General features: G+C 53.3%; 2 protein-coding genes across 6 annotated transcripts in view; one reads left to right on the top strand and one right to left on the bottom strand.

Moving 5' to 3' along the window:
- Atg7 (autophagy related 7) overlaps positions 1 to 12,241 on the top strand; it is a 210,201-nt gene extending 197,960 nt beyond the window's left edge. For all 3 annotated transcript variants that reach the window (XM_036180497.1, XM_036180498.1, XM_036180499.1), the window contains exon 19: positions 12,002 to 12,241. In XM_036180497.1, the coding sequence (XP_036036390.1) occupies positions 12,002 to 12,034 (33 nt within the window). In that variant the 3' untranslated portion in view covers positions 12,035 to 12,241. The remainder of the gene's footprint in view (positions 1 to 12,001) is intronic.
- Positions 12,242 to 12,973: 732 nt separating this feature from the next.
- The window catches only part of Vgll4 (vestigial like family member 4), a 119,665-nt gene continuing 110,396 nt past the window's right edge, over positions 12,974 to 22,242 (bottom strand). For all 3 annotated transcript variants that reach the window (XM_036180501.1, XM_036180502.1, XM_036180503.1), the window contains 3 exons: positions 17,084 to 17,279; positions 15,684 to 15,807; positions 12,974 to 15,395 (listed from right to left, as the gene is read on the bottom strand). In XM_036180501.1, coding sequence (XP_036036394.1) covers positions 15,124 to 15,395; positions 15,684 to 15,807; positions 17,084 to 17,279 — 592 coding nt within the window. In that variant the 3' untranslated portion in view covers positions 12,974 to 15,123. The remainder of the gene's footprint in view (positions 15,396 to 15,683; positions 15,808 to 17,083; positions 17,280 to 22,242) is intronic.

Raw genomic sequence — 22,242 nt, forward strand, 5'->3', positions numbered from 1 at the left:
AGTCTCAGCAGGAAATACTCACTAAGGGTGCTGTCTGGAAGGTGGGGGATGGGAGGGGGACAGTGGAGCTGGTTCCAGGCAGAGGCTACATCTCAAAGCCACAGTTTTTCTTTCTTAGCCCTGTGACCAAAGCATTGCCTCAGCTTGGCGCCTGTCGTTTATCAAGTTAACGAAGAGAAAGAGGAACAGGAAAGAAACCAGAAGCAGAAAGCTGGTTTGTTTGTAAAGTGGGTTAAAAGAGTGTTTATTAAGGGAAACAACCGCCCTTTCATTTTTTGCTCTTAAAAACAGAAAGGCTTTCATGTTATAGCCAGTTGCAAACCTTGGACTCAGCCTCAGGCGGGTTTCCCACCACTGAGGATGTGTCTCCATGAAGGGAAAGTTGGGATCCACAGACCCAGTGCCTGGAAAAGTACTGCCCAGCAGAACCTGGCCAGCCTCATGTACCGGGGAGACACTGCCACACAGGCTGGCATGGCCAAGGCCCCTCAGAGGATGCCCAGCCTGAACAAGTCCAAGTGGCTGGAAAAGGGCCACCTAGCAGAGGCTGGCCAGCCCTGTGTCCCAAGGAGAAGCTGTGTACTGGCTGGCATGGTCATGCCCCTGAGTCCAGGTCTTGGCCTTGGCACCTGCTGCCAAGGATGTCGCAGTCTGTAATAGACCAAGACACAAGAGTCGTCCAACGCTGGGGAAAAGCTATGAGCCTCAGTGCTGTATGCTGCCATGGCCAGCTGGGCAGTGCGGGTCTTGATGGCCATGGCTGCCTGTCCTGAGACATCTCTATATTTAGGCATGGGCATGAGACAGCCAAGATAAAGAAAGACGCCCCCAAATTACTTCAGAACGCTGTTGCCCTTGGAGCTGCGGCCATGTGTCTGCCCTTGCCTTGCAGCCCACTGCAGGCCCTGTGTGCCACAGTGTAAAGGCAGCACCCCAAAGCCACAGCAGCTGGGAAAGCATCAGCCCTTCCTGAATGGCAGTCCTTGATGCTGGGTGGGTACGTGCCACTGGGCAGGGACCACACACAGTACCTTACTATTTGCTGTACTGAAGGGACACCACATACTCCATTTTAGCAGAACATGACATGGAGCTCTGAGTGACCGGGCCTTGTCCTGTCTCTCAAAATCAGGGGCCTGGTGGCCATGTGGCCAAAGTCATGTTTTCTCATATGGGGCCTCCAAAGTCTCTGTGCCTACAAAGAGCAACTCTGCCCTTCTCTTCTGGCTTGGCCCAGACAGCCTGTGCCTGAGCTGCCCTGCCAGCTCTGCCTGCAGGCGTCTCCCCTGCCGGCCTTCAATTCCCTCTGTGGTGCCTTCTTGCTAGACGCCCCTGCTTCTGTCTCCTTGTAGACCCCTCCTCCAGGAAGCCTTCCTGAAAGGTCAGATTTCTTGGATGTCCTGCTCAGGGGCCCTCCCTGGAAGCCATGTGGGTATTTCTGCTGGAACTTTCCATCCTCCATGACCTAGGCTAGCCCATGCCCTGCAGAACCTTCCCTGAGCACCCAGCCTTCCACTCCCTTTAGCTCAGGTCTCTTCCGTGCACACCCACAGACCCCTGTTGGTGCCTTCTGAGTGGTTCACTGGCTGGATTGAAGACTTGCCAAGGCAAAGGCTGAGCCCAGAATCTTTGCCTCTCGGTCTCCTGAGTTGCTCACCCCAGAGCAGGTGGAAATGTGCTTACAAAGCAAGAGTGGGAACCACACAGGTCTCCAAGTGGCTCATTGTCAAGCTGGGCAGTGTGACTGTGGGGAATCAGCTCCTATCTGGACTTCTCAGGCAGGAGCCAAGGAGAAGCACAGAGCCTCCCTGAGGACCCCATTCTGCCATCATAGGTCCTGCCGCCATCAGCGGGGCCATGCAATATCATGATGGCTGTGGCTGCCTGTCCTGAGATGTCTCTATATTTAGGCAGGACACAAGACAGCCAGGGTAAGAAAGACACCCTCGTGTTGCCTCAGAACACTGTTGCCCTTAAGCTGTAGCTTTGACTCCCAAGAGAGCTATTCTCAAGTAATGGCTTCCCCAGAACCTTCTTGAGCTCTGGGAACTGCCCTGGCCTCAGGGATTCTGCTAGCCTCACCCCTTACTCTAATGATTAAAGACACACTCGTGCACACACATGCACATGCACGTGTACACACACACACACACACACACACACACACACACACACACACACACAGCCAAAGCTCCCAGCAGGGAAAGGATGATAGGATTATTGTGTGTGGAGGAAGGAGAGGTCCTCAGGCACCCAACACAGTCTAAGGCTCTTGCCCCACAGGGACAGGATGCCTATGGGGTCTAGATGGTCATGACTCTGTAGGCCAGCCTCAGTCTCTGAAGCCAGAGGAGCAGGATGGCAGAGAGTTGAGGTCCAGTGTGTTGTAAACAGATCCTTAGAGCAAGTTAGACAAAACCCACCGTCTTTCAAGACAGCTGCTGAGCATGGCACCCCACAGGTCCTGGTCTCTCCAGCCCCTGCCAGTCTAGGCTCAAGGAGACCGAGGTATGGTGACCAGCAACTCAGTCTCCCTGGCCTCACCCAGCAGCTGTGCTCTGACTCCTCCATGTTGTTCTGGGAGGGAGGCTGGAGCTGGCATAGGTCTGCTCCTTCCCAGGCTCTTTGACCAGGATAGAGTGGAAGAAATCAAAACTTTCCATTTCCCTAGCGAAGGGCAATTTTGTGCACACCTCAGGGAGGATGTTTGTGTTCAGGGAGGTCATGGCTGTCTGCTTTCAGAGTAAACGCTCCTGTGGTAACCCTTGGATAGGGCACATCCTTAGACAGCTGGCTGTTTGGCCTCAGCGTCCTCCAGCATGGACCCAGCTGCTGTGAGCTAGCACAGGGCAGCCAGGACCACCCTGCTGCTGTCGGGCTGGAGGCCCAGCTCCTCAGGGGCTGCTGTGTGAAGCTGCTCACCTTCTGTTCCCTGTGCTCACAGAAAGCAGCAACGGCTAGCACAGCAATCTCAAGTTGTCAAGTTGTGTTCGGTACATGTTCCTCCCTAATGATGGGCTTGCCACTAAACAAGCCGTAGGAAGGTGAAGGTTGGTCACAGCACACTGCATCCCAGCACCTGCCATACCCTATACAAGTATCCACTTGGGATTAGGGTTGTTTTCAGTTTGGGGCTTTGCTTAGTTGTTATAACCAAAGGCCCCCAAATGAGTAACTTAAAAACAAGAGAGGTTTCCTTAGCTCCTAGTTTTGGAAGCTGGGAAGTCAGAGTGGTAAGGAGCATGCCGCTGCATCAGAGCATGGCGAGGCAGAGAAAGGGTGTAAACTCTTCTTAGGGAGTCAGCTGCCCCACCAGGGGAGCTCTGTCCTGATAACCTCATCTAATCCTACGCATCTCCCAAGGTCCGCGCTCCCCAGTACTGCCACAGGAGTACTGTGTGTTAACCAGGCACAATACTGAACATCTCAGAATACCATCAATACGGGCATCTTGGAGTTTCTCTCCAGTACACAGACTTTGGGGGGCACACTGAAACCACAGCTGAGCTGTAGTGAACTCCACCAGCGTGTGAAAGTCTCTGGGTGGGCAGAGCCTAGTGATCGGTGGTAAGAGACTGTCAAACCAACTGGTACACACACTTGTAGTCCCAGCTACTCAGGAGGTTGAGGCAGGAGGATTGCTTGAGCTTGGGAGTTCCAGACTAGCTTAAGCAACATAGCAAGAGATGGGAGATGGAGCCTCAGTATGTAGCCTTGGCTAGTTTTGAACTCTGTGTAGGCCAGGCTGGTCTCAAGCTCAGAGAGATCTACCTGCCTCTGCCTCCCAAGTGCTGGGATTAAAGGTGTGGGTCACTACCACCCAGCCTTTTGATGTCATCTTTAAGAGAAAAAACATTTTTAATTTTGGTGGTATCCAGTTGTGTTTTCTTTTGTTTTGTTTTGTTTTGGTTCTTGTTACTGCTGTCCTAAGAAAATGTTACCCACTGTGAGCCTCACATTCTCTGTTCTCTGTAGGTGTGTGACAGCAAAGCTTTGCACACGGCTGTGACTTAGCTGGTTCTTGTATGTGATGTGCAGTGTGTGGCGGGGTGGCAGTCGCTTTTTCTACAGTGTCCATCCCTTCCGGTACTGTTTGCTCAAAGCTGTTCGCCTTGCTGAATCCTGTGGCACCTTTGATGAAGGTTGGCTGCCCCTGTCTCCCTGCTTCGTCATACTTTCTCTGGTCCCCAGGAGGAATCCAGGGCTGCTGCCCAGCTGACCACATTGCTCTGTGTTTCCATCCTTACCTGGACGCCACACTGTCTGCTTGTTGTAGTTTAGAGGGTTTAGGAGGCCAGTGTTTGTACTATGCCTTGGTGGTGATGGTCAGCCCCAGGGGAGAGCCCTGGGGACTCTGATGGGGCACACAAACCTGTTAGCACAGCTTTTCCACGGGACTCAGGCCCCTTATCCTGAAGGTCCCCTTTGTTACTGTACATAAAGTGTCAGAATGAGCTCCCAGGAAGCCTGTGTGTAGCCATACCCTTCCCAGAGCTCTGAGGGCTCCTCCCTTCTTCCCTTCTCCCACACTCTCCAATGGTGACCCCAAAAGCCCTGTGAGGTAGAGGGCAGGCCATGAATGCATCTCCCACTTTAAAGTTTTCTAAGGAGCCGAAAATCAGAGCTACATAATGGAAACCACTTCGCAGCCTCCAGCACGGCCATTTATCTCAATCACCAGTGCATTTAAGATGTGGGCCAAACATATAAATCATATCTTGAAAGAAAGTATGTTGGTGCCACAAAAATTACCCTGTATTCTTACCACCTAATTCAAAAAATGTGTTTGGAAGCTTAGGGGAGTGCAAACAAGCTCAGGCTGTTAGTCTCCCCACACTTCTCCCCATATCCCACCTCCTGGCCAAACTCCACAGAGGGGAGGGGCTGAAGCAGTGATTGGCACGCCCTGGTGGGCTGAGCTTAGACTGACGGTCAGGGTCAGTGAAGGTCAAAGGCAGTGAAGGTCAAAGGCGAGGCCAAGCCCCACTGTGGTCTGCTCCCATGTGTCAGTGTGAGCTAACCAGCTCAGTGGCTCTCACCCAAGGTGGCACTCTCCAGAGCTCCTTCTCTGACATCCCAGGGGAGAGGACTAAACACATCGGCACCCTCAGGCCCATCTTCCAGACTAAGGTGAAGAGGCAGGAGAGGGCTGGGGGCTAGAATTTGAGGCCTTCCCATCTCGAAACTTCCATGAGTCCATTTGATCCCATGCTCAGCAGTTCCTGGAAGAAACCAGTAGGTATGTGGACCTTCCTACAGACAGGGCCCCAGCCCCAATTTCTGGAGCAACCCCCTACACACACACACACACACACACACACACACACACACACACACACACACACGCGCGCACACACACATGCGGGCACACACATGCGCACACGCGCATGCACACACAGACACACACCCGCACACACACGCGCACACACACACAATGCTTCTGGTCTGAGAATGCACTGAGCACTGTGAAAGCATCAAGGAAGAATGAACTTACACCTGGGGTCCCAACAGTGGGATCTTGTTCTCACTTCCTGGCCTCATCTCGGTCTACTTTTGTTAACAAGCATAAGGGTTGATTTTTCTCTGTTCATCTAATCCATTTGTGAACAAGTTTCATGCCCGTAAATCCTGCCTGCAAACAGGCCTGGATCCCTTCCTGCACTCGCATGGCAGGCTTGGGCCCTCCCTGACATGGGAGGCAGAGGTTCTGACCCAGGCTCGTGGGACCTGCTTCCCCTCTCCTTGCCCCTCACCCTGGCCTTCTTCACCCTGCCACAGAGAATGTGCTAGAAGGTATGTAGGTCTCCAGGTGTGGGGAGCTGTCACCTCCCCTTGCTTCCTCCAACAAGAATAACAACAAAAGACAAGTTCAAGTGGAAAGTTCTGGAAGGAGCTGTCTTAGTCATGGTTTCTACTGCTGTGACAAACACCAAGACCAAAAGCAAGTTGGGGAGGAAAGGGTTTATCTGGCTTACACTTCTACACTGTAGTCCATCACTGAAGGAAGTCAGGACAGGAACTCAAGCAGGGCAGGAACCTGGAGGCAGGAGCTGATGCAGAGGCCATGGAGGGGTGCTGTTTACTGGCCTGCTCCCTGGCTTGCTCAGCCTTCTTTCTTATAGAACCCAGGACCAGGGATGGCACCACCCACAATGGGCTGGGCCCTCCCCATCAATCACTAATTAAGAAAATGCCTTACAGGCTTGCGTACAGCCCTATCTTATAGAGGCATTTTCTTAATTGAGGGTCCCTCCTCTCTGATGTCTCTAGCTTGTGCTGAGTGGACACAGAACTGACATGAGATTACCCCTCAGAACCAACTTTATTAGAAGAAAGTTTCTCAGCCATGAGGGTATACACCACCCCAAAGTAGGAGAGTAGCTAAGAGAACATTCCATCAGAGACAGCATGGGGGGTGAGAGATGGGGAGGGAGATGGGGGTGAGAGATGGGAGGAAGATGGGGGAGAGATGAGGAGGAAGATGGGGGGATGAGAGATGGGGAGGAAGATGGGGGGATGAGAGATGGGAGGAAGATGGGGGAGAGATGGGAGGAAGATGGGGGAGAGATGGGAGGAAGACGGGGGAGAGATGGGAGGGAGATGGGGGGAGAGATGGGGAGGAAGATGGGGGGAGAGATGGGGAGGAAGATGGGGGGAGAGATGGGGAGGGAGATGGGGGATGAGAGATGGGGAGGAAGATGGGGGATGAGAGATGGGGAGGAAGATGGGGGAGAGATGGGAGGAAGATGGGGTGAGAGATGGGAGGAAGATGGGGTGAGAGATGGGGAAGATGGGGTGAGAGATGAAGAAGATGGGGTGAGAGATGGGGAGGAAGATGGGGGGAGAGATGGGGAGGAAGATGGGGGGAGAGATGGGGAGGGAGATGGGGGATAAGAGATGGGGAGGAAGATGGGGGGAGAGATGGGGAGGGAGATGGGGGATGAGAGATGGGGAGGGAGATGGGGGGAGAGATGGGGAGGGAGATGGGGGATGAGAGATGGGGAGGAAGATGGGGGATGAGAGATGGGAGGAAGATGGGGTGAGAGATGGGGAGGAAGATGGGGTGAGAGATGGGAGGAAGATGGGGTGAGAGATGGGGAAGATGGGGTGAGAGATGAAGAAGATGGGGTGAGAGATGGGGAGGAAGATGGGGTGAGAGATGAGGAAGATGGGGTGAGAGATGGGGAGGAAGATGGGGGAGAGATGGGGAGGAAGATGGGGTGAGAGATGGGGAGGAAGATGGGGTGAGAGATGGGGAAGATGGGGAGGGAGATGGGGAGGAAGATGGGGGTGAGAGATGGGAGGAAGATGGGGTGAGAGATGGGAGGAAGGAGGCAAAAATCTAGCAAGCAGGTGAGAAGCTCCCACACACAGAATGACAGAATCCTGCAGGGAAAGAGAGGCCTTTCAGTGTGCTCTTGGAAACCCCAAGAACAAAGGAGGTTTTCTAGTGTTTAAAGGGTAATTTTAGGGGGCAGCGGGTTGGAGGGAAGTTGCATGCCCTGCGATTCCATCTGGCTTAGTCTACCTGCCAAGGGGCACAGGCTGTAAATGTAACTTGCATTTGCAGGAGGGTGGGACTAGTCTGCCTCACAGGAAAAAGTGGTATGAAGACTGCCAGCGGCCAGCAGAGAGACTGCAGGGGATGTGGCCTGCTTTCTGGAGGCAAGGAAAGGCAGCTAGAGGGTCTGTGATAACTCACTCCCTCAGGGTCATCCCCAGCCCCATGGCAACCCCCAATTAGAACTGACACAGTTGGTGAGGAGCTATAGGTATACCCAGGACTATGGCTTCCCTCTCCTCCTTACTGACCCCACCACACGGGAGAGGCCAACAGGGCTGAGGGAAGCCTTTCTTCTCTCCTGCCTTGGGCATGTTGGACAAGCAGGCCTGGTCTGTCCTACACTATTGCAGGTTTATCTGCAAGACTGTCCCAAAGACTGGCTTGTGGAGACCCAGCCACAACGAAATCCTTTGCCTGCCTCTCGGATGGGCCTCAGGAGGCTACATAGTACCCACAGCTAGCCCTGCCCTCAGCTTCCAGCCTTCTAGGCTGTGACCTCACCATCCCCTCTGCTCACTCCCCCCAGCCACCACCTTGCTTCCTGCCTGTCCTAGTCAGCCTAGGATGTCATGGGTCATACACCAGCACACAATCCATCAGCCATAGGGTCCCACAAGCCTGTCCTCTTTCTGGTCCTCCTCTGGGCTTAGGCATTTTGTCTTAGGAAGCCCTTCCTGGTGTTGGTGCTCCCTGTTGACAGAACCCCCTAAACCTAGGGCAGGCTGCCTAGGAGGGTCTGATAGGGACAGCGGCACACGGGAGAAGGATGAGTGGGGTTCGCATCCCCCAGGCAAACCTATGATGACAGGCCTTCCAGCCTCCCCAGGGGGTCTGAATCTTTCTAGGGAGTCTGTGGAAGAAGCTCAGGCCAAGATCTTTACCTGGTCCCAGCCCAATCCACCCCTGCTCCTGTTCCCTGTCCCTCCCAGAAGAGGGACGTGTTGTAGGGAGGCAGGAAGTGGGCCGTGCAGAGGCCCACAAGGCATAAGGCGTGCCAGCTCCAGCTTTCACAAGCTTCAGTGTGGTTTGAGATGTTTACATTAGCAAGTGAACACATTTAGCACATCCCGAAATATAATTGTGCCATTCCCAGGTTTTGACAGTGTGCATGGAAAAGGTCCCCTCAGCCCATAGTGTGCACCACAGTGTGCCCAGCGCAGTCCCAGGCTGGAATTGGATGCCAGCTGCTCCTTTCCAGAGTGCCATGCCTGGGCTGCAGCTGGCACACACCTTTGTGCCCTCTGGGGCTGTGGGTCCAGGCAGATGTCCTCCCTGGCTCCTTGCATGAGTACTGGTTAGAGGGGTCCTTCTCTCATCGCAGCCTGACCTGCTGTCTTTCCTTGCAGAGCTGGGGTTCCTGCCATGACCTCCTTCAGTGAGACTGTGATGTGGATGTGTAAGCGAAATAAACCCTCTCCTCCCTAAGTCGCTTTTGGTCATGGTGTTTACCACAGCAAGAGAAACCCTAACTAAATACATGTGTATGATGTGTGCAAGTGTGTGTATGTGCATGTATGCGTGTGCGTGTGAAGCAATGTGCATATGGAAGAAGCAAACCATGTTAGTCCTCACCTTCCACCTCATTCATGGGCAAGGTCTCTGGTGTTTCCCACTTTGTACAGCAGGCTAGCCCACGAGTTCCTGGTGATGCTGGTGTCTACTTCCCACCTCTCTGTAGGAGCACAGGGGTCATGGACACGTGCCACCGTGCTCAGCTTTACAGGGGTTCTAGGGACTTGAACTCAGTCTTCATACTTGCATGGCAAGTATTTACCCAGTGAACCATCGTCTCCTCAGCCCTTTGTGGGTTAATTGGCAGTTCCCCAGAGACTAACATGTGTCCACTGTGAAGCATCTGTTCAGTCTTTTTTTTTTTTTTTTTTGCCCATTTTTAAGAAATAAGTAGATCTCCTTTTATATGAAAATATTTTCTCCTATTTTTTTAAAAAAATTTATTTATTATGTATACAGAAGAGGGCGCCAGATCTCATTACAGATGGCTGTGAGCCACCATGTGGTTGCTGGGAACTGAACTCAGGACCTCTGGAAGAGCAGTCGGTGCTCTTAACCTCTGAGCCATCTCTCCAGCCCTCTCCTATTTTTTTTTTCAAGCATCAAATTTTTAATTCCTGTTTAAGGCGGGTCTTTCTTTCTTTCTCATTTCTGGGTATCTTAGGCCTTTGCCCTTACCGGCTGCAAGCAGAGTGCCTTATGCCTGTTGAGGCCTCATCTTGACCACAAAGAGCTCAGGCAGTCACAACACTTAACCAGTTTTGTGTCCAGGGGCTGCCCTGTCCACAGGGGCTGCCCCCCGTCAGTCACTCATTAGGAAGATGACCACAAGCTTGCCTCCAATTGGAGGGGTTTCTCAGTTGAGGTTCCTCTTCCCTGGTCCCCTCTAACTTGTGTCAGGGTGACAACCAAACTCAATTACCCAACATAGACATTTTAAAAGCTTTATGGCCATGCGGTGGTGGTGTACACCTTTAATCCAGCACTCGGGAGCCAGAGGCAGGTGGATCTCTGAGTTCGAGGCCAGCCTGGTCTACAAAGCGAGTTCCAGGACAGCCAGGACTACACAGAGAACCCATCTTGAAAAAGCAAAAATATCCAAACCAAACCTTTCTGGTGCCTTTCTCTTTAGAAAGGAGTATAGAAACTTGCCATGGTGGGTTATGCCTATAACCCTAGACTTGAGGGGCTAAGACAAGGAGGATGGCATTGCTGTGAGCTCAAGGCTAGCCTGGGCTATGGAGTGAAACTTGGTAACTGTCCTGTGCCAGCACCAAGCATTACCATTTGAGCAAATCTCTGCCAACTCACCATCTTCATTCATGCAGAAGACAACTGGGAGCCTGTTTAGGCCCGTGCTGTCCTGGGTGCTATGTGAACCCCACCAATGGGCATGGCCAGGCTGCCTTCGTGGAGAAGTCCCCCATTGTCCCTTGGAGTTGGGTCTGGAAGACCCCAATGGTTTCAGTCACCTTTGGGGCCTCTCCAAGGTCCAGGCAGTGCCAGCAGCAGCCCCACCAGTCACAACCCGTCCAGGAGCAACCGTGACGAGCTCTACCTGCCCATCCACAGAGGATGCCACTCAGTGGCACCCAGGAAAGCTGGGCAGAAGATTCCAGAGCTCACCTTCCTTCCTCTTGGTCTGATGTCTCCAGCTACAACCTCCTCCTCAGCGTCCCCTTCCTCCACTGGCTGCCCAGCCTTTTCTACATATGGTCTCCCCAGCTTGGCAGCTTGTTGGCTGTGTGATCTCAGGCAGACTTTTACCTCTCTGAGTTGTTCCCCTCCTTACCTCATTGGCAGGAGTGAGGCAGAATGGAGTATTAGCTCTGGGTGGTCACACAGCCCGGACAGGTGATTATGTAAATGGGACAGGTGATTATGTAAATGTGCTTTGTTGAATGCGCCAGTGTGAGTAGGTGAATCATGCTGGAATTTTGATGGGTCCATCTCCCTAGCTCAGCCTGCAGATCCAGGTCAAGAGCTCTTACCTACAGGCAGCCAAGCTACGTACCCCATGAGGCCAGGCGCCACTCTGGTGGGGATCTGGGACCAGAGCGACAGTGCCCAATAGGACAGCCCTTGCAGTGCTGAGGGAGCCTTGTGCAACCCATTCTAGGAATTTTGGAAGGCTGAAGACATAGCTTCAGGGGCCAGCTCTCTGGGGGTAGCAGGGACTCAGGACCTGATGTGTTGACCTCAGGTCACCTCTCTGCAGGACTTTAGCCAGGAGTTACTGGGACAGAGGCCTGGCCTGAGAGGCCACCTCCTTCTTGGGGTGTTGCTGGAGTGGGTTCCCTCCCCCATTCACACCCTCAGGCTCCCCAGGGATACACACAGGCAGAATCTGGTAGTCTCTGTTACACTGCCTAGGTAACCTGGGTTGCTGGGGGAGGGCTGTTCTGGGTGACAGCACCTGGCCTAGGTAGCATGGACAGTGGGACAGCACAGGGTGACATGTGCTCTCCTGCCCTCACAAGTGCAGCTTCTTGAGCACAGGGTACAGCTGGACAAGCCGACTGGGCCAGTGGTGCATGCTGTGAAGGTCAGGGGCTGGCCGGGCTCACGACGGAGGAGGAGGAGGAGGAGGAAGAGGAGGAGGAGGAGGAGGAGGAGGAGGAGGAGGAGGAGGAGGAGGAGGAGCTGCCCAGCTGTTGGAGTCCTCCATTCACATTCAACTTGCCCACTGGCTTTGAGGTCTTGGGAAAAAAAGAAACGAGATTTAATCCATTGAACAAGAAATAGGGTATCAGTCCTCAGAGACAGGGCAACTCTGCAGAAGGAAATCCCAAGATGGGAGACATACACAGTGCTTGTGGGAGTGTATGCTTCTGTTGTCATGGAAGCTGTAGTTGGGAAACGTCATCTGTGGGCATTGTGGGGCAGCAGAACCCCTGAGTTCAGTATCTCCCCTTCTCCACACAGATCTGGGACATGAGTGACGAGGAGACCATCTGAGGCAACCACTGCTCAGGAGTGCTCGGCCCTCAGCGCAGGACTGTTCCCCACGACTGGTGATCTGGGTCCTGCTACCTCCCTGGTTCTGAGACCCACTCCCCTGAGGACTAGGGGTACCCTCTGCTGCCCAGTTCCACTCTTTGCCGCACCATCTCACCAGCTTGGAAGTCAATAATAACTGTGGCATTGCCACTGATCTGGACTCGGGTCCTCCCATGTGCTTTGATGTTTTTCTTTCCCCTCCTGCTGTCAAAAGATTCCCCGGGGTATTTTCACATTGGCAGGAAGCATCTGACCCAACACAGCTCAAACAAGGGTGTGTTAGGAACCCCCCCCACCCCCACCCCGGGGAGGACACCTGCAGCGGGTGCTGGGCTGCAGTGAGGGCTGAGCTCACTGCCCCTAGTGTTCAGGTGGAGCACCGCACCGGCCCACCCTCAGCTGTGGGCATGTAGTGGTGCCACAGTGCTCCAGGGATGATGAGAAGCTACTGGCATGGCACTGGTGGGGAGCAGGGCAGAGGTCTGCCTGACTGGTATGCAGCTGGACCACAGGCAGGGCTAGTTCCCCTCTTCCTTCCGGGTGGGTCCTTGGCAACTGTGGTCACTTAGCAGCTGTACTTGCACTCCCTCCCACACTTCCACACTTCCACCTTTGGTCTCCTGTCCAGAATAGGAGCCCATACATCCAGACATGGCTGACTTTGGCAGATTTCAGTAAGGGAGGCTTGAGAGGACCTTGGCCTAAAGTAGAGGCTGCAACAGGTGACCCTACCCACCTGCAAGATGATCCCAGAAGCAGCTAGGCCTGTGCACAGGGCACCAACAATGCCACCTTAGGACGCAAGAACCACACAAAGCCTTGGTTTAAGAGCACTTTATTATTGTTCTTAAGGCTACTTTTAAGTACAAAAAAAAAAAAAAAAAAAAAAGATGGCCTGCCAAACCTTTTTTTTTTCTTCTTCCAGGAAAAACAGGCCACAGAGAATGGTATATTACAGATTTACAAACACAGAGAGGGTCAGTTCGCACATGGGTGGCTTGGTTCTGGAGAGGTCACACGCTCCTGCCCAGGCAGGATGGCGCACTCCTTGGCTGACGTGTGCAGCAGTCCCCTCCAGGGCACAGCCTATTCCAGATAGGTCAGTGCACCAGAGACCCCCCCCCCCAGGAACAGCCCGCTCCCTGACGGCTGTCTGAGGCCTGTTGCCCACAGAGCCAGTCCGCGGTGTGGTGGTTCTCCTGTGACCACCTCAGTAGCCTGCAGAATAACAAACGAATGGCTAGTGATGCGGACGCAGTGTTGTCATGGAGTAACTGTGTACCTGCACGATTACAGACACACCGACAAAAAAAGATCAACTTTTTTTCCCAAACAACAACAAAAAATGATTACCATAGGAAAGGACAAATTAAATAGCTACATATCATTAACAAATTAATTGTTCTTCAAAAATACCTACAAATTTCTCTGTACATTCTTTACGCACAGCGTAATGATGGTCTTTAAAATTACCTATATAAAAAAAGTGTTCTCAACAATTCTTTTTTTCCTACAGAAAATATAGGGCCCGAATGCCAAGCTTGGAAGCCCAGGAGAGTGGAGTGAACTGTGTGCGGGGCAGGAGGGCTGTCCACTTTCGTAAAGGCCGGTAGCCACCCTGTGACTACGGGCATCAGTCCCCGCCTTTCCACCCTTGCCTGTCGCCCCAAGTTCAACAGCTAACCTGCTTTCCTCCTGAAAGTCAGCCCCATGGGCTCCCATGTGCAGGGAGTCCATAATGCCTTGTTGGGGAGGTGGTCCTGGCCAGGGGACAGAAATGCTCACGGCCGGGAGGAGCAGCAGCTGTGGGGCAGCCCCAGCCATGTCTGACCTGCTCGCTTCTAATGTCTAGTTAGTAGCTATTAATAGAGCGGGCAATAGTGGTGCAGGAATAACTGTATAGTTATCATAGAGGAATGTGTACAGCCTTGGCCCCGGCATGAGAGGAAGCGCGCGCAGCCCCAGGGTGCAGACTGTCAGGCAGGCACCTGCTGTCTGGCCAGGAGTTGGAAAGAAACAGTCTGCATCAAGGAGCCTGAAGACATGAACTCAAGTCCCCAGCCCAGGATGCACAAAATCAGCAGCAATGGGCTCCCCAGCCTACCACACCCACCGGCTGTGTGCTCCTTCTCAGAGTAAAGTGAGTGTCGACCTCACATCTCAGAAGCACAGCTGCACCAGCAGTGAATGTATCTAGGGCTGTAGCTGACGACACAGGCTAATGTCGCCAACAAGAAGCCAGTCAGTGCTACAGTCTGACTTACAGTCAATAGAAACCAGCTATTATTCTTATTAAGACACGCACCATGTCAGAAGCACTACGAGTCCTCTAGCCTCAGCACTAGCCTCACAAACTGCAGTGTTCAGAGAAGGTAAATGCCCATAGTCAGGGGGAGTCTGCAGTCCAGTTGTGAGCACCTCAAGACTAGAGAGAAAGACCTAGAACCTGCTAGAGACCTTCCAAGTTCAGCAACGACGCAAGCACACACATGGTCAGAAGTGTCCCTAGCAGTTCGCCCTCCCTCGGGGCTGGCATCTCAGACAGCTGCCCGACAGGCAGCCTTGCCCTCCATAGTGCAAATCAGGACAGTTCTTTTCAGGCAGACACATGCACACACAGACTGAGCCCGGACCCCAGGTGGAAGCCAAGCCGTGCATACTCGGTCTCAAAAGCTAAGAGCACAAAGCGTCCGGATCCCCATGTCTTCATGGCTTGTGACTAAGAAAGGGCCGCAGGGTCCCGGCTGCCAGGTGGCAGACCTGCAGAGGTTTCTTTGGTAACCAGGGCAGGAAGCAAGGATGCTCCGCTGGACCGATGCTCCATGCTGTTCCTGTTGCCATATTGAGACCCCTTGTATGAACACCAAGCAAGTACAAAAACAGAGCAGAACAAAAGTCCAGACAACATGGTTTTGCGAATAAACCACCCTCCCACCCTCCCCCCCGAGATTTTTTTTTTTTCTGTTTTTTTTCCCCCTTAAGCACTGACTGTTCAAAGCTCAGGCAAACCATGCAAAGCCCTGTGTGGCTGGAGGGTGGAGCTCCCTTCAGGAGACCACAGAGGGGGAGTGACTGTGGCTGACCATGTGGGCAGTGGGGCTAGCTGGCTGGCCCCGGCGAGAGGCCGACTCTGGGCTGCTGGAAGCGCTGTCCTTGGCCGCTTTGATCTGAAGCCATGTGTCACCTAGTGCTTTGGCGAAGTGGTCGTCCACAGAGCCGGTGATGGACACCGAGTTGGGTGCCGGCTCTGGTTCCTTGTAGTTCTTGCCCAGGCTCCGGCGGAAGTGTTCTTCCACCACGGGGTCACAGGTGGCAGTGGCTGCAAAGGACGGAGCAGGAGAGAGGTGGCTACATGTGGGCCAGGGTACCCGAGTCGGTGGTACTTACCCACACTGGGTTCCTCATGGCACTAACTAACACGGTGGAGCCTGTCTTCCTGTCACTGAAGCCCAGAGGGGCCAGGGACCAAATGTCCTTATCCCTTTCCCCCCAAGTCATGGCCAATTCAAGGTGCACATGTGCTCAAAAACTCAACGCTAAGTGAATTTTAGGGAGAGGTTAATCCAGGGTTCCCACATGCGGTAACAGGCTACGGTGGGCAACTCACCACTGGGCGGTCTCCGGTAACTGGCAGACCCGGGTGCAGAACAGCCGCTGTGTGCAATGGGGCAGTGAGAGAGGTTGCAGTTACGGGCGCCTGCAGATGCGCAGGTGATCACGGAGGGCCGGTTCTGTAGGAGGGAGAACAGCTCAGCTCCTCTTCATCCAGTGACCAGGCTGAGCAGCTGCTGCCGGAGGGGGGCCCAGCTCCTCTTGACAGGGACCTCCCTACACTCAGTTGGCTCCTGGAGCCCACTGTACCTCAACAGCAGGTCCAGAAGGGGAGACTAGACGTGCTGGGGTCCCCCGTCCCCGCACCTGCACGTGAGCCCCTGACATAGAGCATCTCCTCGGGGCCAGTGAGTGTGCACAATGGGTGGAAACTGGGAACCAGGCCCAGCGTGGGTGGGAGCAGGCCCAGCGTGGGTGGGAGCAGGCCCAGCGTGGGTGGGAGCAGGCCCAGCGTGGGTGGGAGCAGGCCCAGCGTGGGTGGGAGCAGGCCCAGCGTGGGTGGGAGCAGGCCCAGCGTGGGTGGGAGCAGGCCCAGCGTGGGTGGGAGCAGGCCCAGCGTGGGTCACACAGAACTGCCCAGTCTCGATGCTGATAAAGTCTCTTCATATAGTTCCTGTCAGAAACCTCACGCTTTTGCGGTCTGGGGCCTGCTGTGTGTGGCGCTAAGGTAAGCAAGTGCTTATGTCCTCAGCATCCCTCTACCTGCCTGCTCTTCGGGAGACAAGGTCTTATGAAGTTGCCTTGAACTTGTAATCCTCCTGCCTCAGTCTCCCAAGTTGCTAAGATTATAAGCTTGAAATGCCAGATCTGGCCTCGTTTTTTAAAAAGCAATAATCTTGCCAGGTGGTAGTGGTGTGTGTCTTTAATCCCAACACTCTTGAGGCAGGCAGATCTATGAGTTCAAGGCCAGCCTGGTCTACAGAGCCAGTTCCAGGACAGCCAAGGCTACACAGAGAAACCCTGTCTTGAATCACCCCCCCCCCAAATTTTATTTTCCTTTAATAATAATAAAAAAGAGCCTGTGTCTTAATGACAGGTCCGTGACCAGTGACTTTATAAGATGCAAACCCCAAACAAAGCCGCTGACATTTAACTTTGTGAAATCGCACGGGGTAAGCACAGGCCTCCCGGGAGGATTACCACACTGATCCTGAGGAACAGAGTGCCAGGGAGGATGGAGGAGGGACAACACGTGGTGGGGGCCTCGCTCACCAACTCCAACCCTGTACTATGCAAAGCAGTGAAGCCTCAGGACTGGGAGAGCTGAGGTCCCTTCAACTTCAGGACTTCTGCTGGAGGTTCCCATGCAGCTCTTGGTCCCCCACACCCTGCCAGCCTGACCTGGTCACCCCGGGAATGAGAACGAAAGCCAGCAGCTTGGCATCACACACACACCTGCTGCCGCTCCACAGCCGACCTGCCCGTGTCACTGCTGTTCTTCGTCAGTGCAAGAGGCTGCTCCATGAGGCCAGGGAGGGACGCATACAGGTGGCCACCATGCAAGCTCACAGCGGGGGCTGCAGCCCGCTCAATGGGACTGCGGCTCCGTTCCCTGGGATCTCTGCGGCAGTCTCCGTTGACAGTCTTATTCCTGAAAGACAGGGGCATGCTCAGAGGGGGATGACTGGTAAGGAGCCATACACTTTCCCCAGATGTTTCCATGACATTCCTACCCTGATGCCAAGGGTAGGACCAGAGGCTGAGTTGAGGAACCAGGCCCCTAAGTACAGGAGAAGCACCTCTGAGCCAAAGTTGGCTTTGTGGCCTCCCTCCTGGGCTGGTGGACATGTCACTCAGCAGTGTTACCTGCCTGACAAACGAGATCAACTCCATGTGCTCAGTTTGACCACCACGTTGGTCATTGAGATAGGATGGAAATGCTGATGGCCAGGGAACCCTGACACGTGCTATGAGCCAGCTCTGGTGTGAGACCATACTGGTGTCTGCTCCTAAGCAGCAGAGCCCAAACAGGACAACACCAAGGCAGTGGACACCTGAGTGACTGGCTCATCTACTGATGACCTCTTCTGTGTGGGTCTGCTTCTCATTAGTGCAGAAGATGGCAGCCAGTGGGCAGCGCTTGCACCCAGAAACCACAGCAGCAGCTGAAGAAGACAGCAGCTTCCCTGAGCTGTAGAGGCCTGCACACTTGGTAAATGCCACGGACCACAGGCCAGATGCCCAATGCTGCCGCCTCTAGAAGGGGCTTTAGAGAGTGTCAACACACGTATGGATGGCATGAGAACCTGCAAGGCCAGCTTCCACAACCGTGCCAGGCTCAGCTCTGCCCTCCCTCCATCCCACTGACTCTAGAAGCGTCACCAGTGCTCTCTGCTTAGGGCCTGTCCCTTTTCAGCCAGAGGGAGCACTTGAAAACTCTAAGGGGGAGGGGCTGATTCCTAAGGCTTTTGGAAATTTCCGATCCCTCTGAGCTCCGCTTGGCTTGTTCTTTACCATCAGAGAAGCAGGCCATGTCTACTTGGGCTTTGAGCAGAGAGCAGCCATGCCTGCCTGCTGGGCCAGCCAAATACAACATGCTAATGTTTAGTCACACACCATACACACGGCACGTGCACATACACACCCCTCCACACGTGTGACAGCCATGCCTTTTATTAACTTTTAATTGTAAGAAGCGACACAGCATCATCTTGGGTACTCGGCATCGCTTTCTCTCAGTGGTGACCTCTTGTAAAACTGCCCTGCAGGGCACTGACATGACCACTCACTAGCCCCATCATCCTCTGACTTTGCTGTGTTCATCTCAAAGCCATCTTTTTTTACTCAGCAAATCTGACCTGACAGATGTCTTTTCAAGGATCAGCAGCCACCACCTTTTCTATTAACCCTGCTCCCAACTGCCTTTCCACTTTTACCTCTGGGCTCTATGCCACAGACCTTGGATGATGTAGCAATAACTGTCCACCTGCTATTTGCCAGGGAGGCTGCAGCCATATTGTGCTGCTCTGAATGTGCATTGGCCCTGAATTCCAGGGCACTTGTGCAAACCCTCAGGGCAGAAACCAGCACACCACTGCCCCTCACCTCTGCCCATCCTACACTAGCACTGAAAGCTTTGTAGAGACAAAGTCCGGCCTGTCTTGAGCCTCAGACCACCTGCACAGGGAAAGGAAGACATCACAATGCAGACCTGGGATGGTCAAGATCCTGGGAACAAACGGAGTCTGCACACCTGGGGGCTCAAGCAGCAGCCACTAGCAAGGGCAGGCAATCGCAGGGAGCACTAGGGTTCCCAAAAGAACCCGCAGCAGGCAACGGGTCCAGAAGCAGCAGGACAAAGAGGACTGGAGGGTCTGAGGAAGACAGCCTACAGATGGCAAGACGACTCGGGCAGGCTGGCATCACGTGTCCCTTTGACCTCAAGGTCACCAGCACCTTGGATCCCCACAGCACTTTCCCATGGCCAAGCACCAACCTCCATGATGAGATACATAGAGTGCAGAACAAGGTGGTACCAGCAGGGGCCTCCAGGACTCAACACCTAGGAAATCATTCAGTTGGCACTGGGCATGGTCCACCATACAAAATACCATGAAACATAGAACAAGCCTGGGAACTTGCTGGTTAATTTTAGTAAAATTACACATCACTCATATTTCCAGCTCGTTTTCCTGGTTCCTGGAGTTAAAGACAGACATTGTTTTCCATGTCCCTCCCCCTCTGAATGAATCACAGCCCAATGCGTCCTGTGCCGTCAGGACGCTGACCCAAACCACACACATCCTGCCGCTCCTTAAAGACCAAGTTGGTGGATGGAAAATCAACAGGGGCCCTGCTAGGGCCTTGAGGACTCCCGGAGCTGCCTGGGAGCAGCGACCTTGCCCATGGGCAGGCATTTCCAAGCCTATTATTTAGTAGAGAGAAACCACCACACTTATCCAGGCCAGAGTTTTCTGGGGATAGTCGCCATGTGCTCCTCCTGATCACTGAGCTCAGAAGACACATGTCAATGGCACTTGCAGAAAGTAGACTAGACCAGATCCCAGGAAGTCCAACTCCAATGAAAACACACGGCTGTGAAATAAGTGTCTGGCCCTTAAGCAGGTGCAGAGAGGAGGGTTAGCCCCCACAGCATCCTCAGCCTTAGGAACCATGGTACATTGGCAGGACAGAGGAATAAGGAAGGGCCCACCCAGCCTCGGCTTCCCATAACACACAGGATGTCCTGGAGGTGACAGGGTGAGCCTCCCTGATACCAACCTGGGCTCTCACACTGTGCCCTGGGAACCTGCATGGCAGTCACAAGCCATCCCACAGCCTAACACTAATAGTCGGGGGGCAGAAACTAAGCCTTTAGACACTCCCAAAGCCACGACCAACCTTAAGGCCATCTATTTTGACAAGAATCGTGTTATTAACAGGAACATGATGGCGCAGACCATGTCCTCTGTGCCCCCAACCATGGTTTTCTCTCCCTTGACAATCAGGAAGAAAGCCATGTTCCCATGTCTGCCTCAAGGCCAAGAGCATGAACACCACCATTAAGGCTGGCTGACATTTCTGTCCCCTGTCTACACAGGTGCTGTCTCACTTCTGCTCAGTGAAATTTCAAAACTCAACTTCAAGGAACTAGCCAACCAACATATGCCTCATTCCCTCTGTCACAGGAAGCTGAGACCCGAGTCCAACTGGGGAACTTCCTGCAGGAGCATATCATTGGGAGAGGATGGCCCCCTCAAGCTATTTGTGCTGGTGGTTTCTTCACCCCTTTCTGAGTGCTCAGGCCTTATGATGATGAACTCCGAGGAGGGAAACAGGTTCAGAGGGCTAAGGCACTATCTGGAGTTCCCAGGCTGGTTCAGTCAAGGCCTCTGGTGCACAGCTCACTGTGAAACCTTCCCTTTCTGTGCTGGGGTAGAGTACTGTTTCCTCTTCTCTCCTGTGAATCGCCTTTCATTTCTGTCACCGTCTGAACGGGATCCCCGAAAGATGTTATGTGTGACCAGAGCTACTAAGATGAGGTTACCAGAGCCACAACTCAATGCCACTGAAGGGTGACTAAGGTGGCAGGCACTCACAGCGAAGACCATACTGAGAGACCAAGGGTGGAAGTTAAGAGAGTCTCTTTCAGAAGAAACCAGTCACTCTCTGATAGCCCAGGCTAGCCGTGAACTGACAGAGATCAGCCTGCCTCTGCCTATTCACATCAGATAAAGGAGTGAGAAACCAGTGATGCCAGGGAGTCTGATCCCGGCCAGGCTAGCCTCCGCTAATGTTCGTGCTTATACCTTACTTAGTTTTACAAAAAAAAAGTTATAAAAGTTGTTTTTAAAGCTTAAAAAGGTATGAAGAGAACATTTTTGTCCAGCTGTGTGGTAATTTTGTGCTAATAAGTATTATAAAAAAAAAAAACCCCAAGAATGGTAAAAATGAAATATTTGGGGCCAGCAAGATGACCCCATGTGTCTTGCTCATTTGCCTTGCCAGCCCAATGGCCTGAGTTGGCATGATGATAAAAGTCATTCCTCACGATGCACATGGCTGGCTTCTCAGGCTCATGGCCCTATCTTTCCACTGCTCTGCCTCTACCTCTGGCACCAAATTGCTTTGTAGACCTTTAGAAATACTCTACAGTGATGCTTTCTGCTGACTACCTTACAATTAATGCAAAAGCATTTTAAAGCGTCAGAACAGAGGCTCTCACCCTTCCTAAGGCTGCAACCCTTTTACAGTGCCTGATGTTGTGGTGACCCCAACCATACAATTAGTTTTGTTACTTCATAACTGTAATCTTGCTACTGTTACAAATTGTAATGTAAATACCTGACATGCAGGATATCTGATGTGCCACCCCCTATTGGGGTCTTGACCCACAGGTTGAGAACTGCTGCTTTAAAGGTTTATACAGTGTTCTGCCTGCGTGTATGCCTGAACACCAGAAGAGGGCACCAGATCTCATGACAGATGATTGTGCACACCATGTGGATGCTGGGAATTGAGTTAGGACCCCTGAAGAGCAGCCAGTGCTCTTGACTTCTGAGCTCTCTCTCCAGCTCCTGCTGGAGAGTCTTACAGAAGCAAGGACCCTAAGCCTCACTGGCCCTCAGCTAACACATGCTATGCACTGAGTCACAGCCTGGTGGATGAAGCTAGGAGGCCAAGGCCAGTCAGCGAGGATGCAGAGTGCACGGCCCTGGGCCTGGCTGCTCCAGACGCCTGTGAGATACCCGCATATCCGCTTCCCTGCATGCAGAGGGGATGCCTGTGGGGCTGGCGCTCATCTGCCCATGAGCTCAGCAACTCTGGACGGTGCTGGAAGGAAAGCTCTGCCTGGCTTTCCACTTTCCTTCACTGCCACTTGCCACCACCACAGCTGGGGAGCACTCCTCCCCTCCTCCCTCTCCTCCCTCTCCTCCCCCACCTCCCTCTCCTCCCCCAGTGCCAAACCAGCTCTGAGGTGCTGCCTTACAACTGCGCGGTATGAGGGAAAGGGGACACATGTGCCCAAGTCCCAGCAGGGTAGGTGACAGTGCAGGCTCACCCGACCACTGCTGTAACAGGAGGCTGATGGGTAGAAGAGCCCGAGAACTACA

Source organism: Onychomys torridus, chromosome 3 (genome assembly GCF_903995425.1).
Source record: "Onychomys torridus chromosome 3, mOncTor1.1, whole genome shotgun sequence".
NCBI lineage: Eukaryota > Metazoa > Chordata > Mammalia > Rodentia > Cricetidae > Onychomys > Onychomys torridus.